Source organism: Melanaphis sacchari, unplaced genomic scaffold (assembly GCF_002803265.2).
Source record: "Melanaphis sacchari strain LSU unplaced genomic scaffold, SCAv2.0 Contig20_pilon_pilon, whole genome shotgun sequence".
NCBI lineage: Eukaryota > Metazoa > Arthropoda > Insecta > Hemiptera > Aphididae > Melanaphis > Melanaphis sacchari.
The window spans coordinates 414805-434043 of record NW_020271042.1 but is presented as its reverse complement, the minus strand read 5'-3'; the positions used below and the strand labels follow the sequence as shown (position 1 = coordinate 434043).

General features: G+C 29.1%; 2 protein-coding genes across 2 annotated transcripts in view; both read left to right on the top strand.

The window, feature by feature from the left end:
• LOC112593569 (alpha-mannosidase 2) overlaps positions 1-5500 on the top strand; it is a 133140-nt gene extending 127640 nt beyond the window's left edge. The window contains exons 5-6 of the mRNA XM_025338028.1: positions 2073-2362; positions 2477-5500. Coding sequence (XP_025193813.1) covers positions 2073-2362; positions 2477-4855 — 2669 coding nt within the window. The 3' untranslated portion in view covers positions 4856-5500. The remainder of the gene's footprint in view (positions 1-2072; positions 2363-2476) is intronic.
• Positions 5501-12227: 6727 nt separating this feature from the next.
• Positions 12228-15643, top strand: LOC112593711 (protein LZIC-like). Its single transcript, XM_025338229.1, has 5 exons — positions 12228-12538; positions 13047-13182; positions 13307-13462; positions 13920-14058; positions 15533-15643. The coding sequence occupies exons 1-5, from the start codon at positions 12450-12452 to the stop codon at positions 15571-15573; spliced, it is 561 nt and encodes a 186-aa protein (XP_025194014.1). The 5' UTR covers positions 12228-12449; the 3' UTR covers positions 15574-15643.
• The last annotated feature ends 3596 nt before the right edge of the window (positions 15644-19239 follow it).

Below are 19239 nucleotides of genomic sequence, written 5' to 3'. Positions count from 1 at the left end.
AAAAATAATAATAATTGTATAAATTATAAGTTACAAGTATTTAAAGTTTAAGTAAAAGCAGAGAGTGGTCAGGGATACCACACAAAATGTCGATCCACTACTCCACTACTTATTAAGTTATAACTAATACATTTATTTGTCTGAGATTTGATTTTTAATGATTAAAATACTCTGAATAACATTCTGCATCGGAATATTATATTAAAAATATATGTTTTTTTAAAGAGTAAAAAAATTAAAAACAATAACGACAAAAAGTATAATTTTTTTTTCATAAATATTATTGTCTTCTGGAATAATTAGTGTTTCACGTTAAATTTATAAAAAGTTTGATAGTGCATGTAAGTCAGCAAGGCGAGGGCGCAAAATAATTGCGAGAAACGCTTCCATTATAATTTACATTGTATATATGTATGCGTGTGTGTGTGTGCTTAATTAAGACTGAAACTGCAGCCGTAATTCATTATCGAATCACGGAAGCCCTCTTTGAGAAAATCGTTGATCAACTTAACTATTATAGGTATACGATTAGTGAGTAAAATAAGGTGAAATTCGCGACCGGCACGCGACGGTCGAAAGTAATGCGTACCGTGCAACATTATGGTCCCGCATAATATGCCTATAACGAACACTGTCGGTTAAATACACGTGCGTATAATATTTAACTAGTTTATTTCGTGCGTGAACTTAGTTAACGAGTTTTGATTGACTGTATTATAGAGTCATAAACTCACCCGAAACTGTCTATGGCGCGATTATATATCTCACTTTTGAAATTTATCTATTTTTGAATTGAAATTTATTTCAAAGAAAAATGTGTTTAAGTTGGCGTGTATGAAATGTGAATCATTGCATTATTCACATTGCTATAATAATATAATCTAAAGTAATGATGATTTATATTGCATTTCATAATTTCATAATGATAAAGTTCTTTTACCATCACAAAACTATTTAATGTGACGTCACTTAGTTTATAATTTTTATTTATACATAAATATTAATAATTCGTATTCGAACATTAAACCCCGAGTTCTATTAACAAAGCATTTGATTTAATATAATTTATATCGCATAGGTATAGTAAATAATAATAATTAATAATTAAACTAGCATATAAATAATAACTATTCTTAAATAGATTATTATTAATACTTTACTTTATATCATAGGTAACCCTAAAGACTACAATTACTTATTGAAGTAAGAAAAAAAAATTAAATTAAAAGTCTGTTATACATTTAAGAAACAATAATTATATTATTTTAGTAAATAATAATAATTTTTCCATACACTTGCTCGTAACTTTAAAATCAATAAAATGTTTTTATGAAAGCTAAACCTTTCGTTTCAATAAAAATATGACACCAAAATAGTGTGTTTGAAATTGGTATTATTAAAAACTACTATTGTAAATTCAAAAATGTTTACTTTATGAAAATCTACAAACAGATTTTTTAAAAAATTTTAATTCTACGCATTTAAATGTTTTTTTTTACCTTCAGTAAGACTATTTATTTTTGAATACACACATATATTTTTATTTACTATATGTATATCAATTTATTATAAATCTATTAAAAAAAAAAAAAAATTTCATTACTATAAAATATTAAGTTTTAATGATTGCTTTAACATCTGCATACAAAACAATCAATTGTGATATTTTAATAAGCATTTTTTCTGTTGGATAATTTAATTCAATATATTTTACTTAGTAATAAATATTAATTTAGATTTTTTATTAAAGGTAGATTTTCATAGCTTCAGTTTTCCATATATCTGCATTAATAAAAATATGTTTTATTATTTTAATAAACATGTTCAATAATTTAATAGATCGCTTATTATTAAATCGTAGTTTTGAATAGCAAAGATACACGTGTAAAAAGGAAATTCTAAAAATATAAGTGTTAATATACTTATAATCTAAATTTAAATAATTTGATTCTATTTTTTTCAAATTTAAAATAAAAATAAAAAACAAAAGAGAAATATTTAAAACAAAAACAGAATAAAATACAGTCCACAGATAAATCATTGTTTTTAACATTCATCGTTTACGTGTGTAGGTCACCAATGGGTGAAGAACAACCTCGGAGTTAACATCAAGACCGGATGGTCAGTGGACCCGTTTGGACACGGTCCTACGGTGCCTTATCTGTTGAAAAAATCTGAGATCACTGGCGGAACGGTCATCCAACGTCTGCACTATGCGTGGAAGGAATGGTTTGCACGGACGCAAAACGGTGATTTTATGTGGAGGCAGAACTGGGACCGGACAGGTCACACAGACACATTGGTGCACAATATGCCGTTTTCCATTTACTCGATAAGAGGCTCTTGTGGTCCTCATCCACAGGTACGTGACGAGATGAAATCCTCGATTGTTTATCATAGTTTATTAATATAGTAATAATATGTAATATAATAATCATCCTAAAATATTTAACGTATGTTGTTTTTTTTTTTTAAGGTATGCATCAATTACGACTTTCGAAAAGTTCCCGGCGAGTTCACTGACTATTCAGAACTAGCGGTTTTCATAGACGACCAGAACGTAAAACAGAAGGCAGACGTGCTGATGGATCAATACGGCCGCACGGCTTCCGTATCGCCATACAATGTGGCTCTGATACCGTTGGGAGACGATTTTCGGTACGATCACGACACCGAGTGGGACCAGCAGTACACTAACTACATGAAACTGTTTGACTACATAAATGCCAACAAAGAAAGATATCATGGAGCAGAAGTAGGTTTCGGCACGCCGTCAGATTTCTTCCGGGCGTTGAGGGCTAGGAGTGATAGTCAGTTCCCCACGTTGCGTGGCGATTTTTTTGTGTACAGTGATGTTTTCTCTGAGGGTCGGCCGGCCTACTGGAGTGGGTACTACACAACCCGGCCGTACTGGAAAGTACTGGACCGGGAGCTAGAGAGCAAGCTTAGGTCCACAGAAATTCTGTATACGTTTGCCGTTAACGATGCACGACGGAAAAAGCTCCAGACGGTCAGGCTACTGGAAAGGAACTACGAGAAATTGACCAAGGCTAGACAGAACTTGGCGCTGTTTCAACACCACGATGCCATAACGGGCACGTCCAAGTCGTTCGTGATGAACGATTATGCTCTTAAGCTATTCGAGGGCATTCAAAACTGCGCGGCGATTCAGAGTTTTGCGGTCCAGTGTCTGCTGTCAAAGGCTGGTGACTCGGGCGCGCCTTTGTCCGCCAAAATTGTTGTGCCCGACAGCGATCGTCAGACATACGATCAGCCGACATACAGACTGGCATTGAACATTGATAAGTCTCGACCCCGCAACGTAATCGTATTTAACCCGCATGGTCGTCGGAAAACAGAACCCATCAAGGTGTTAGTATCGGAACCAAACGTCCGGGTAGTGGACAGTGATGGATCAGTCGTCCGGCACCAGATAAACCCCGTGTGGAACTTGAGCGAAACGGCCGAACAGCCATTAGCAATGTCCAAAGTGTGCTTCGAGCTGTTGTTTATTGCCGTGCTGGAACCGTTGAGTCTAACCACGTTTACCATCCAAAAGGCACCGAACCCGGAAGGCCTGGCACTAGTTTATTGCAAAAACTGTGCTGGGCACTCAGTGTTCACCATCAAGCCTATGAGGCTCGGCGACATCCAGTTGGAGAACGATCACATGCAGGTGCTGTTTGACGGCAAAACGGGCCTGATGAGCTCAATCGTGGACAAAGGCACTGGAGTGTTACAGTACGTAAATATCGACTTTGCGGCTTACCAAGCGGCTCAGTTGCACAGTGGCGCATACCTGTTCATGCCCGACCCGAACCTGCGGGATACTGAGAAGAAGGTACTTGACGACTACCCCGGGCCATCGACAGTGATTATAACGTCCGGTCCTCTGTCATCCGAAATCACGGTTGTCTACGGTATAGTGACGCACAAGGTGCGGCTATACCACGGAAAGGGCTTGGAAAGTAAAGGCCTATACGTGGAGAATGTGGTGGACTTCAAGCAGCCGCCCAAGAACAGGGAGACTGAGCTTTTTATGCGGCTATCATCTAGCATTTCCAATGGTGAACCTGCAGTCATCTACACCGACTCCAACGGTTTCCAGATGCAGAAGCGAGTGACGGTGAAGAGGGTGGGTATCGAGGGTAACTACTATCCGACCACAACGACTGCGTACATCGAGGACGACCACCACCGACTAACCGTGTTGGTGAACCACGCGCAGGGCGCGGCCGGATGGGAGCCGGGCCGAATTGAGCTGATGCTGGACCGGCGAACGCTATACGATGACTCGAGAGGAATGGGTGAGGGGGTGGTGGACAACAAGCCGACGATCACCAAATACTGGATACTTTTGGAGACGTTGTCGGACGACGGAAGCGCCTCGAAGGGTGGTGACCGGGTGTCCAACCCTAGTCTGGTGGCCAATCAGCTGTCTGAGAGTCTTCTGTATCCAGCCGAAGTGTTTGTCGTCGAACCAGACGCAGAACACCACCTACGGCCTGAGCTGGCCATGATAGACAGGCCTGTACCGTGCGACGTGCACCTGATGAACTTCCGGACCAACACCGACCCGGTGTTCCAGCAATTCCCGTCACCCTCCGCGCTCATGGTGCTGCACCGGAAGGGCTACGACTGCCGGGTAGACAAAGGCTACCGGATACCCGAGTGCCAGCTCAGACGGGACAAGGGCGTATTTGACACAGGCACCGCGTTTGTCGGGTTCGACCGCCTGCAGATCGCCAGAACCACCGTCACCGGTATGCATCCAATGGACGTTGTCGACCGACTCGACCAAGTGGAGGTGGCTTCAATGGAATTGGCCGTATTCAACGTTACATTTTTCGATTGAACAGTCATTTGTAATTTCTATACCCGCGACCAAATTTCTAGAACTTTGCGTTATGTTATGAAAGCCAAATTTCGTATAATATTACTAATTTTGAGATAAATATTCTGCCTTCAACTATAATATTACATTTTTTATAAATCACATACTTTTATACTGTACAAACAAAGTTGTCCCAGGGGGCTAATTAAGAGTTCAAACATCCCTCTTCAAAAATTTCTCAAACTACGCAACCTCACCTAAGAATTTAATATTTCATACACCCCCCTCTCACCATTCTTTGAAAACGTATTCTGAGTTCAACATTGTGTACGAATCTTTTCTAAGACCACTAAGTATAAATATTATACTTAATAATTAACTCAATCGTACTATTAGGTATTAGTTTTTAAATTTTTCACACACTGACTGGCAGTAGATTTTTTATATGAGGATGTAGACATCGATATGAGTCTCTTCTGTTTAAGGAAGTTTTTCGTCGCAGTCGCTTAGTGTAAATCCACGTGCAAATACATAACATATTCGCAAAGTTTTTACTACGCAAAATGTAATATATAGATAAACGTAAACGATTATAACATCGTTATGACGTTATCACTGTTTGTAAAAAAAAATATATGTTAATTTGAAACTTGTACATTATTTTATCGCAATAATATATTATTATAACTATAATGTTATATTTTGAATTAAAAATTTGTTGAAAATTACATCAAATATAAAATATAACGTGTGTATGCAGTTTTTGTTGTATTATTATTATTATATATAACGGATCTGATCACTGTACAACGTTTATAATAATATTGCATAAATGTTGTTTATAATATTGTTCATTTTTTTTTACCTTTAGAAATGATGGAAATGTTTTTATTTCTAGTCACATGTCTTACGCAAATTTCGATAATAAACATATTATTATTGTGTACTAATTTCCGTTCATTTTAAACTTATTGTGTTTAACTATTATTTGGTGTTATATTGTGTAGCTTTAGTAATATCATATTACTATTATTAATTTTAAACACTGTTTTTACTTTTTCTTTTCATTGTTCGTTACGATAAACGGAAATTAGGTGTGTCATATACTCATTTAAAAATAAGTAATTTTTACTTTAAGTAGTGTATTATATTATATTGTATGTTATTTTTTATAAATATTAAAAAAATATCCATGTGTTAATAAATATTGTTAACTTATATTTATAGGCTGTAGAAATTGTGATATAATATAAATGGATTGGTGTTTATTGATAATAATAATTAAAAAAAAAAAAAAAAATGTTCATAAAAAATTGTCAATACATTTTATTGTTTTCTTTTCTGCTAAGAATTACATTATTATATTTTATTCCTAACGGTTAGGTACATTTTTAATTTGAATTAGGAGATAAGAAACTATTATCAATATGAATTCTTTATCAATACATTATTTGGATCTTTAATATAAGCTCCCATAAAATTTTTTTGGAGTAGATTTTAGTATAATTTTTTATAAATTACACAAATAAATTTCCCAAACTCCATTATTTCATATTCCTGTGTTATTAATTTATGACACTTAGGTATTAATAAATAATTCTAAATTATAATTTGTAATAACATTTTCTATTATTATTTATAGTTCATATTATAATTATTGAAATACAATAGGTAACTCGTGTTAATATTTCATTAAAATAAAAAATTTTTTAGTAGAAAATTATTCAGTTGCGTATGATAACCGTTGTTTTTTATGTAGACATAATTGAGACTTAAAAGCAAAGAATCTCACATTTATGTTGGTTGTATTTTAAAATGATAAGTCAGACTCAAATCTGTCGACTAATATCTCTATTCGGAATCTAGATAATTGTCAGTTATCATATTATTATACCATATAATATTATTCAATGAATTTATTGATTCATTGCATATGAAATAAAACGAAAAAATTGTTATTTTATGGGCGTATTAACGTAGGTATTGTGTTTGAAGGATTTATAAATTATAACTAAAATCACACTACAAATATATACAATGTGTTACTTTCTGAAACAACTTATTGAATAGAATTGTTGAATTTTAATGTTTTTTTTTTAGTTTTATACTTTACATGATTAGTATCCTTGACTTGTCACAATAACATAATAATGTATAAAAACACGGTACTTTTATGAAAATCAGTTTATGGGTTCAGACGTAAACCTATATAAAGTATAATATCATGATAAAATCGTGTTATTTAACAACGTACCTAATATATTATTGATTTGCCGTAATTATCTTTGGATATTATACTGTAATATTGTAAATTAACTGAACGTTCAATATTATATACTACTCGATCATTAGATGATATAATAATTAAATAATAATAATAACATAATTTATAATACTGACACAGTTTAAAAAATGTAGGAGGAAGGAGAGTGCTCCAAAAGTTTTCGGGGACTAATCCCTTCTCCAATTTACACATATAGTTAGAGAATGTTTATCGACCAAAACTCATCCATCCTTTAAAAATGTCTTTGGCATTTATTTTATAGTTTATACACATTTTACAAAACGCGTTTGCTATGCATAATATTATATCATTATTCTATCATATATACGATGTATCTACCAAAGCTTGGAAATCATTATAATCTAAGTAATACTTATCAATTTATTAGTCAGACTTGAGGTAAAATCATAATCCGTTAACAAAAAGATATTAGATTCTTTAATTTTTATTAGGTTTATTTCTATACATCCAGGGAACTTTAAAATCGTAACCCCTGTACAAAATAATTTCAACTAATATTATTTGTGCAATATTGTTATATAAACGTAATTTAGATATTAACTCTTACAGTATCTATTCATCAAATATTATCTGATACTCATTGTAATACATTGCAGAAAGCAATTTAATTGATTAGATTGTCTTTGAAGTTAACAGTATAATAGTGTTCTTCTGTATATACGTGCCATCTGTATCGCCGATAATTATGGCAATGCAATCAATGAGTATTATTAACATAGTATTGTTTTATCAATTAATTGTTCATGATTTCCGGGTACAAATTGTTATCATTTTCAGTTGAATTACCAAGATTCATTTTTGTAATGGGTGGGTATAGAGAGACATACCTATTTAAGCACTGCAAGGGAGTGTGCAGGATATACGGTAGCACCCCTTAAATAAACAAAAAGTTCTTTAGATAATACATAACGCTTTTAGATTCTGAATGGAGAAAGTCATTGTGTACAATATATGATACAAATAATCTAACAGTAGTTTTTAACGTTTAGTAGTTTAGTTACTAAATACAATACATAATATTGTACTTGTACAGTATATTTATAATATTTTCATGGGGGGGGTTACAAAATTTCCAAAAATATTTGCATTCCTTGAACCTGAAGGCTAGCTCCGCCGATGAAGAGAGGTTAATTATGTAATAGTAACACAAAAATCACTCTTTTCTCAAAAAGAAAAATTTTAAATATTAAGGCAATAACTATCACTTATCAGATATTGTATTGATTTGATATTGACTGCATATTATATTACATTCATGTTCACCAATTAGCCATATTTTATCATGAAGCGCCAATACTGAGTACAGTAAGTACATATTATGTACAAAATAATATTATACACAATACACTATAGAATAAAGGTACTATTTTACACACCATATTCCGTGTCACACGGCCCATGTTCAAAATTATTTTGTTATTTGCACATTGATTAATATTGTTTAGACAAAACGTTTAAGTAGTCATAAATTACCACACTTAAATAGTGATATAACTTAAGATGAAATAGTTGAATATTTAATTGATTTAGGTATCTAACAAGGTAACTATACGATTTATATATTGTTTATATATGTTTTATCGCAGTCATCCTGATATATATCAATTGATCGAAGCTTTAAATGAAGTACAGATTAATAGTTATACTAAAATAAATTGTACTGCTGGATGAAATTTAAAACGAAAAAAAAACAGTCGAAAAAGAGGCATTTATTAGCAAACAAATGTAGCAATATTCAAGGGATGAAATCAGTAAAATATCACTTATACAGGCTGTTTCAAAAAAAATTTTGCTACAAAATTAAAACTTTAGATAATTTAATAAAATTTTAAAAATAACGATTGTTCTTTTGCAACTAGTATGTGTCTACTATAATTGCAGACAAATTTTCAATTATTATTTTTGATTTAACGATCGTAGACGCTGGGAAATTACTGTTTGATATTGGCGATATCGCGACATTGAGACAGCTGTCAAAAAATATGTTTGATCAGTTTAACCACAACCTTATTCATGCTTGCTTAATATCTCTTGTCTTTCTGATCGTTTATTTTCTGTATACAAATTTAAATTAGTGAAAAACTTAATTTTCTTCTATTTCACGAACCGCAAATGCTTGTGAAAGTATTCATGCTAACCTTAATGGAATGTTTTATCGCAGTCACCCTATTATATACCAATTGATCGACGCCTTAAATGAAGTACAGATTGTTAGCTATACGAAAATGAATTGCACCTACTTAAAACTGCTGTACGAAATTTAGAACGAACTAAAAAAACTATCAAAAAGGAGGCATTTATCAGCAAATAAATGTTGCAATATTCAAATAGTGAAATCAGTAGAGTATTATTTATACAGGCTGTTTCAAAAAAAAATTTTGTCCGAGTCCTGAAAGTGGTATAGGGCACGTGATTTTTATTAAAAAAAAAAATTGTACGCAATTAGTATTATGACAACGAAACTCATGTCCACAATTGTTATAATATTGATTTGAATAATTTGTCCACAACTAGTATGTGTCCAAAAAGTCACAGTAAAAATAATCGATTTTGTATTATTTTGATTACAGTTTTTATAGTGTGATGTAAGTATGTAATTGCTGGCCACTAGGTTAATTTTTTTCTCATGATGCAACTCATGTAGTCATGTTGTATTTTGCACTCACTATCTAAAATTTTATCAAAAGTATAGAAAGCAAAAAAAAAAAGGTAGGATCGCCGTCAGTTGTCCAGTTGCCCAAGGGGCTAATACACTCAATAATAAAAAAAACACAGTATAAAATACGGTGAACGAGATGGGGGACATGGGGCCAGTGCTACACCCTTGTCTAAAAACTAAAAAATAGTTATGAATATTAATCATGATCACAATAATTGCACAATTTGCAAGTCATATACTAGTGATGGGTTGAACCCTGATTTTTTAAATCGAACCGAACTCTAAATTATTTTTCCGAACCCGAACCGAACCGAACTTATCATGTTTTATCATGTATATATTATACCATAATAACTATTATATTTTAAGTTTTCATATTACTTATTACATATTTTAACTTTTAAGTCTATGTAATTGTATTTACAATAAATTTAAATGATTTCTTATTTTTTTTTTACTTTTATATAGGTACCCATCTAATGAAAAATAATAATTTAATAATTGATTATTAATAAGAAATAAATATAATTTATAATAGAAATAGTTGTATTTATTATTTATCATTTATTTTTTAAGTATGTAAACAAATTATTTAATTACGAACTAGACATGTTGTTACAACGATAAACATCCAATTATTACAATTTCGATAACGATTATATACGCGGAAAAAAAGTTATAAATAGAGACATATCGGTACAGGAATATTACCATGGGTGTACCCAAAATAGATTTTTCTCACTATGATAAAAACAAAAACAGCAATATTATAAATGTAGGAACGCACCTCTATTGGCAATAGAAAGCATATCAATGTTTTGGCGTATTGGCTGGAGGGGGTGGATCTGTAACGGCCCAGTGGAAAAATAACATATTATTATGAATTATTATATATTATAACGTGTAAAAATAACTTTTAAAGAATTATACAAATATTTGGTCTTTGAATGAGTTTGAACTATCATGGCCAGAAAGTCTGGTTCGACAAATATTTTCAAATTCGATTTTCGAACAGTAAAAGATACTTGATAGTTCGGTTCGAATTTTTTTCGTACTGAGTTCGAATTTTGAACTAAACCGAACATTAGGGGTTCGGTTCGAGATTCGAACAGTTCGACCCATCACTATCATAATATACTTTATATCAGGGGTGGCCAAACTGCGGCTCCAGTTATAGACTCGTATGGCTTGCATCTTATCATTCTTATCGTAAGAATGTGAGATACAAACATAATTACAAAAAAAAAATTATTTTTTATATGAATTTATGTATTCATTTTGAAGAAGTATAATATTTTATTAAATTTCAATTTATAGAAAAAATTTACACAAAAAAAAAAAACAGTGTTTTTGATATAATATTTAAATATGTATTTATTTTTAATTATTAATTAATATAATTTATTGTTTCACATTTTTTTCATTTTATTTCAGTTGATATTTAATTATCTTTTTTACGATAATCATAAACATACATCAATATGAACTATTTTTTATTTTAGTTCTTTCATAATTATTAATCTATTGAGTGACCCGCAAATCTCTTATTCTTATACCCCTGCTCTATATAATACAAGAGCTATTTTAGGTGATTTTTTTTTTCTAATAAAACATAACTAAGTAGTTTATACTCATTATAGCAAAACATATTTACAAACTTATAGACAACATAAAAAACAATTAAAAATTTTTATTAGTGTTTTATACTATTTTGTGTCTTGCTCATCTAAGTGAAATATTAGGTTAAAACCATGGTGCCTAATGCCTATTATAGTATCGTATTATAATTAATAATTATTCTATCATATTATTTAACACTTTTTTTAATCATTCAACATAATATATAGTTCACCACCTGTAATACTTATTTCACTTTGATAAAACATTATGATAGATGACTCGAATACTTTAGAGTTTTGGCCGACCGTACGCTGATAAAGCAAAATAATATTTTTAAATAATATCATTTTTTTAATGATAAATAAGTTGGTTTTGTTTCATGTAGCTTTTTTCTATATATTCATTATACAGTAAGTTGGTAGATATACATACATTACGTTTCTATAATATTGTTATTTGTTATGCCTTTAGATTCTAAGGTATGAACTTAATGCTCATAATCTCATCAATTATTTTATTTATTCTGTAATTGTATACATACCTGTATTTAAAGACGGTTGTATATTATTAAATTATTAATTTATTATATTTTGTATCCCCAACCGACTAGGTTCCCAAACGACCCAAACTGTAACAGATCTTACAGATTTGAGATGGTACCTACTACCTAGCTAGTAGCTATTATCAACTACAAAACTTGTCTTGACCGGCGATCACGTCTTTATCTTTGCGGTTCTTTTAAAATATATTGATAACCCTGGTCGAATAAGGCTGATTTGATAATATCATTTTGCAAGTGATAAAATGTTGATAACTGATAACAGTGACAACTGACAAGTCTCAAATTTCTCAACAATTTATTATTCAAAAGTCATAACTACTAACTAGTAACTAGTCTAAAAATAGTAAAAATTACATTTTTTTTACAACTGGTAGGAAAGTATCTAGGATATAAAAAAATAACTTGTCTACCAATTTTAAAACAGGTTCCTTTTCGATTACTGTTAGAATTGTTCTAAACTTTGATCAAAATGTCTGACGAAAATAAAATGTTAAGAGAGAATCTAGAAGCTCAATTGGATCGCTTAGTCCAAGAACTTAGCGATATAGATGAATGCAGGTAAAGCTTTTATGTGTCTTTACAGTTTCTGTTCTACAGTATCTACTTATTTCCGTTTACTTAAATGTTATTTTTTTTTTTTTGCGTATGGCGCTTATGTTCGGGGAGTAGGCCTGAAAGCCTAGTTGGACGCCTATTTGGTAAAATTCTTAGTTGGGCAACCGTAGGTTTTTGCCATGCCCGATTGGGGGATAGTGACCTTGCTACCTAGACAGTTGCCTGCCCAGAAAGCTATGCCACCCGTAGCCGGGATTTGAATCAGCGACAGTGTGTGTCACAATCCACATCTTAATTCACTCGGCTACTCCATCCCCCACTTAAATGTTATAATATGTCTTAAAAATTATCATATTATTTTTAAATGCTTTTAATGGTTTTAAGCCATTGACATTGTTTTAGTAAATTGTAAGTATTAAGGATGCTTTCATTCCTGATGAATAACTGATTTAACAATATTGTTAAGAATATTAGTTAGTTTCTTTGTCTAAAAATTAATATTATGTTATAGAAGTGACATGACTGACGATGAATATAACGAGTCAAAAGAAGATATTGTCGAACAGCTAAAAGAATTTAATGATAGATTAAATAAAATTACTGCTGGTAACATGACTCTACATGACAATTTCAGCATTATGCGTTTAGTTAGTATTAAATTAAACTACAATAGAACTTATTTCAATATTTTAAAATACATTTTATTAAATTGTTAAATAATAAATATTAATCATTCAAAGTAACTATATAATAAATATATTTTATTTAAAGGCAACTAGTGCAGCCATAACAGAAGCATTTCAAACACCTTCTATCATTAAGATGTTTGCCAAGAATGAACCAAATGCACTCAAAGACAAACGCAATCAAATTGAAAGGAATATAAAGCTTGGTAAATTAAGCTTGGAGGTTGGAAATCGACAAAAGGTTAGAATTATTTATCTAAAAATAGATATATACTTAATATGTTTTTGATTTATTCAAATTAAATTTATGACTTAAAAAATACTACACCCAAATGCATTGCCTTCGTCTAAAAAAATGCATAGCATAGCAAATTATTCGTTCTGAATTATCCATTAACTTTGTCATGTTCAATATAACAGTGAATTTACTTATTATCAAGTTTAAAAGTAAAAATATTACCTAGCAAACCTCATAGAATTTTTTTATATTTTCATTTTAAAGTGATTTATGACATAAGTCTTACTTTTAAACTTAATAATAAATCAATTCATTGTTATATTAAACATGTCAGAGTCAATGGATTGTTCAGATCAAACAATATACTGTGTTATGCATTTGAAAGACGGAGACACCACTTGCAGGTGTAGTGTGCTGTTAATGTAATTGTTTTGTTTATGATTTATTTTAAATGTAACAGCTTGAAGTATTAACTGCATTGAGACATCTTGGTTGTGAACTAACAGATAATGATAAAGTATTTATCCGAGAAGAAACAAGCAAACTTCAAAGTAATGTGCCATCAAATGGTTTTAATATACCCGACTCTTATGAATTTGGTATGAATAATTCATAATTTAAATCACATAAATTTTTTATGTATAAGTATAGTAATTATTACCAATTTAAATTAATTAGATTTATTACTTAGTTCATTACTTAAATTGTTAAAGATGTATTACAGCTAAAGCTTATTTAAATTGTAGGATCATTTTTAACATAGTATTAGGTATACATTTTTAGAAATATTGCTGTTAATAATTTTTATAAGAAATAGTGTAGGTCTAACATTAATATTAAAATTAGCTTAATACCACTAGTAATAAATATTCACACACTTGTTTTTGCTACATGTTCTGCTTTCCAGAAATTTATGTTTATTTTTTTTTTTAACAATTATACTTTTATTTAGATAAAAAAATATTACATTATATTTTTCATGTAACAATTTTCCCGTATTTTATCAGTTCTGAATCATAAAAGTTGTTCTTTTTTTTGTTTTGTTTTTTTTTTTTACAAGACGTTCAGATGTGTATTTAGTTTTTTATAAATTTATATGCATCATTTTTTCATTTATTTTCTAGTTATAAAATATACAACATTTTTAGATTGTTTTATTACATATACTATGTAGAATGCCATACACTTAAAACAAAACTTCTGTGCCCAAAATATAAATAAAGTTCTTATATTTATAATAAAAATTAAACACCTAAGTTAATCTATAAACAATTTTATATTGATCAAAACTTAGTGATTATAAAATTAAAAAAAGTATTTGTAGTTAGGTTATCGTATAACAAAAATGATTCTAAAGCTATTAATTAAATACAAAGTTAATTGTAAATCTTATTAAATTGATATTCTGTAAACATTTAAAATATATTTGAGTTTATTAGTTTTTATTGATCATTTCATCATTCCAAATGGCCCATTTACTTTTACACTATCTTAATAATTATTTATGTTCATAATTAAAGTTTATTAAGTAGGTTAATAAAATTATATTTCTTTAATAAATTATTTATTTTTATAGGCTACTTTAAACAATACAATTTTCAATATGAACTATAAAATATTTTATTTTTAAAAAATGTCTGTTCTAATAGACTCGAATCACTAGTTAATAAATAATTGTTCCTGCAAAAATAATATTTAATAACAATAATGACACAATTAAATTTAATAATTTACAATATCATAATATAAGACACTTTATAGTATAATATCTACTCAGATAATGTAAAATAAAATAAACATATTTAACATAAATTATAATATTGATTTATTTAGATTTAGGTATAAGAAAACAAATGTGTAATGATAATTAGGAAATAATAATATCATAATTTATCATTTTACACGTGTTTGAGAAATATTGTAAACCTTATTTAATATTAATAGTATATAATAAAATAGACACAAATTTCAAAATAAAAATGATTTTCAGTTTTATACTCATATTTTAGTTATAAGTAGTAGGAATATATAAATTGATATATATACAAAAAATGACAATATTTTTTTTTTCAGATTTCAATATGTTTTTGAAACTGGATGATACTACAACTTAAACAGTGCTTATTTCATTTTAATATTTAAATACTACTAACCAGTGTGATAATGAATAATAACATTTTATGTATGGTTAATTTTTTACTTTTTCTTAACTTAGAAAGAATTTTCATTAAAAGACTTGTATTTTATTAACTAATTAGTTTGTAAATATTTGTGAATTTTAATTCAAAAACTTCAATTTTGATATTTTTTATTGTTCAAAAAAAAATGTAATTAAAAAAAAAAAAAAGTAAAATCAAATTAAAGCCATGTGATGCCAAATTTATATTTAAAAACACTTGTTATTATGTATAGAATGTAGTATTATAATTTTAATTTTTGTGCAATATAAGAATATTATAAATTTATGTTTATTATTTAACTTTTATTTTTTAAATTGTATATCAGGAAGAATTCTCTTTGTTTAATATTGTTTAAATTAGTGGTCTAAAAATAAATGGTAATTTGAGTTTGAAGTCATTGAATTTAATATGTATTAATACATTATTCATAGTTGGTACTTCAAGTTTTAAGTATTAGATGTGACAATTCTTTAATTAATTTATTATTTATAATCTATACACATGTATATCCATTATTAATCTTAGTGATATAAATATCTATGGAAGGGTTAATTTTTATCCATAGATGATTATTTGCTCATAATAATTAAATAATATGTACTAATTTTTATTTAAGTGGGATGCAGTTATAGTGTATACTTATATTTTTTAAGCCAACGTTTTAAAACAATACCAATAACTTTGTTTTAGATTCTGAGTGGAGTGATAAATATATTGACCTAAGAATTATGTATGTTGTATTGTGTATGTGTTTGTACACGATAAGTAGTTGATAAAATTCTTCAATTTTCAACTTTGAGAGTGGTTTTGGGTAAAAAATTTAATTAAGTTTGTATAATGTCTTTTTCAATACTTTTTTTTATAATCTGTGAAAACAAACAATACATTTTTTAAAATAAACTGGGATTTTTACGCTAAATCAGTTTTTGACTAAATTACTTTCTTTATTTTGTTATAATTTAAGAATAAAAATACTTAAGGTACTTGAAATTTTCACAAAATAATTATACTGTAATTTTCCATACCTACATGGTGAAATTTCTAAATATTTTGAAAAATTTAAAACACGAAACATTTTTGACAATTTTTAAAAATATTTTCTATGAATGTCGATGGTTCAAAATTATTAAAAAAATACATAGACCAATTTAAGCTTAAGTGACTACTATTCAGTCCTATACACGGTTGCTTATACATGTTCAGCTACAAATTTATAAACAACAATAGTCTAGTGCTATTATTATTAATCACCTGCAAACTTAATAATAATTTAATAACTTTATTGGTTTAATAAAAGGGTATAACATAAACTAAAACAATTTAATTTAAAAAAATCAACACTGTTTTTAAATACTACTATATACAATATAATGGATATATGTTACATATTATGCATTATAATATTTTTAATAAATAACATTGATTCAAAATGATCAACAAAATCCATTTAACGCACCAATTATTAACGTGGTGAAATATATTTAAGACGTAGAAATAAATTTGCAAAAAATATTGTAATCTAAAGTTAACGATATCTAATTTTTAGGCGATCTTAACGCGGATTTGTATGAAAATTACATTTTTTGTTATCGAAAGAATGACTAATGGATGTTCTATATTTTGATTACATATTTCATTGATTTTTTTATAAAATAATAATAAATAGCAAACGGTCAGACGCTGATGTTATGTTTTTAAATTTACAATGTTATGGTGAAAAAAATTTGCAAGTGGAAAATTATCGTGTTTTGTTCACAGTCTAAAGATTATATCAGCATATTCGTAAAGTTGGTCTAATGATTATTAAGAAATAACGTATTTCTAAATTACATAGGTATAATATGGTTCTTAAAATTAATAAAAAAGCTGTCTAATGAAATTTATAATTTAAAATTTTCAAATAAATTTTACTAAGTCTATAAAACTGATCCGTCTCAAATCTACTTATGTGGAAAATATCATTCTTTATATACCTTTTTTGTGTGTTTAGTTATGTTTTTCATGAAAACAATTCACCAATTAAAAGTTCTAAATTAATACTAAATTAAAATGCGTCGCAATTGAAATATAGTAAATAATTAATAATGCTATATATTATAATTTTCTTTATTTATTTCCTTGTAAAAAAAAACAACTGCAATTTCTTAGATATAATAGGTAATGAAATAACTTGTGTCTAGACCTTTGGTGTTTTTGCAATAATTCTAATTTACATCAACTAATATTTATATTATTTTAAAACGAATGTTTTAACATTTACTATCTGATTATTGCAATAAAATGATTTCTGTATAAATGTATACAGTTACCCGTAACCTTTATTTATACAACTGGTTAATGCTATGATTCAAGTAATACATACAGGCACGATCTTAAAAAACATCGTGGAGGGACGCAGTCTTCAAAATTGCCGACTAAAATTATTTTGATCTTTTTTTAATCTGAATTTTTCGTGAATTGTGATTATAAGTTTTACGTCACAGTTATATTCTTACACATCTTATGGCCAAAGGAGAGCAGGCCCCTCTGACCTCCCCTTAAATCCGCCACTGATGTATAGTATATACTATATATATAGGTTGTTTGCCCTGATGACGTGTTGATGTATGCTATACTATGTATGTATATTTCGTATGACTATAGGAGGGAGGTAGATAGAGGAGCCACTGACGGGGGGAGTGGACCGGGAGTCATAGTATTGGCCGGGAGAGTAGATAGAGGGAGCCACTGATTTGGCGGGGGTTGAAGCGGGTGGGTCCAAAACAGGCTATTTCGTACTACTATTTACTAATAACAATAACAATTGAAGCGATGATCAAGTCTTCACCACGCGTGTCCGGGACTTAGAGAGTTGAAGAATTCGAAGCGATGGCTTGTAAATAAGTGATAATGGCTTCACAGAAAAGCACTTTTTATCGTCCGCTTTTGGTATTAGTCGGTGTTTGGCTGATCGCTTAATGTTTTTTGACGTCTTATACTTAAGAGTTGCACGAAATACACCAGTTTCGGTTATTTCTCATTGAGGCAGTGATTGTATAACTCAAATATTTTTATCGGGAGAATCTGGGCCTTTTTTGCACCACGAAATCTGGTAATCAACTTCTGTGAAATAGAATGTACGATATATAATAATATTGTGATGTGTATATTGTGTATACACAGCGTTGTAGATAATACGAAGATGAACTCAAATGAAAACGTTCGGGTGAAATAAAAAAACTAATAAAAATAAATTGAGTAACAACGTACTGATGACTGGGGCTAGATTGAGATTCGGAGCCAATGATATTTAATTTTAGTTGAACCATATAAATTTTAAAGTTATGATATTTTTATTATATTTTTAAAGAGTGTAATTTTGGTCATATTTTATGAAATAACGTACAAATAGCAAAACTAAACTTTTTGCGATGGATTAATCTAGTCATTATAATTTACTATCATAAAGAGTTTTTAGTACAATTAATTACATATAATAACATACAAAAAAGTTTTCACGGTTTATGATATAAATTACAAAAATATGTACTTTTATTTTAAATATTATTATTTTGATCTATAACGCTTAATTTTCCTGCCTCAAAAGCAATTAATATTAAG

What these genes read in the sequence shown, in the direction of transcription:
- LOC112593711 (XM_025338229.1), top strand. Translation starts at nt 12,450, where the DNA reads ATGTCTGACGAAAATAAAATGTTAAGAGAGAATCTAGAAGCTCAATTG. An exon ending in ATTTCAGCATTATGCGTTTA is followed by an intron (nt 13,183 to 13,306) that starts GTTAGTATTAAA and finishes TTTTATTTAAAG; the next exon opens with GCAACTAGTGCAGCCATAAC. An exon ending in AGGTTGGAAATCGACAAAAG is followed by an intron (nt 13,463 to 13,919) that starts GTTAGAATTATT and finishes TAAATGTAACAG; the next exon opens with CTTGAAGTATTAACTGCATT.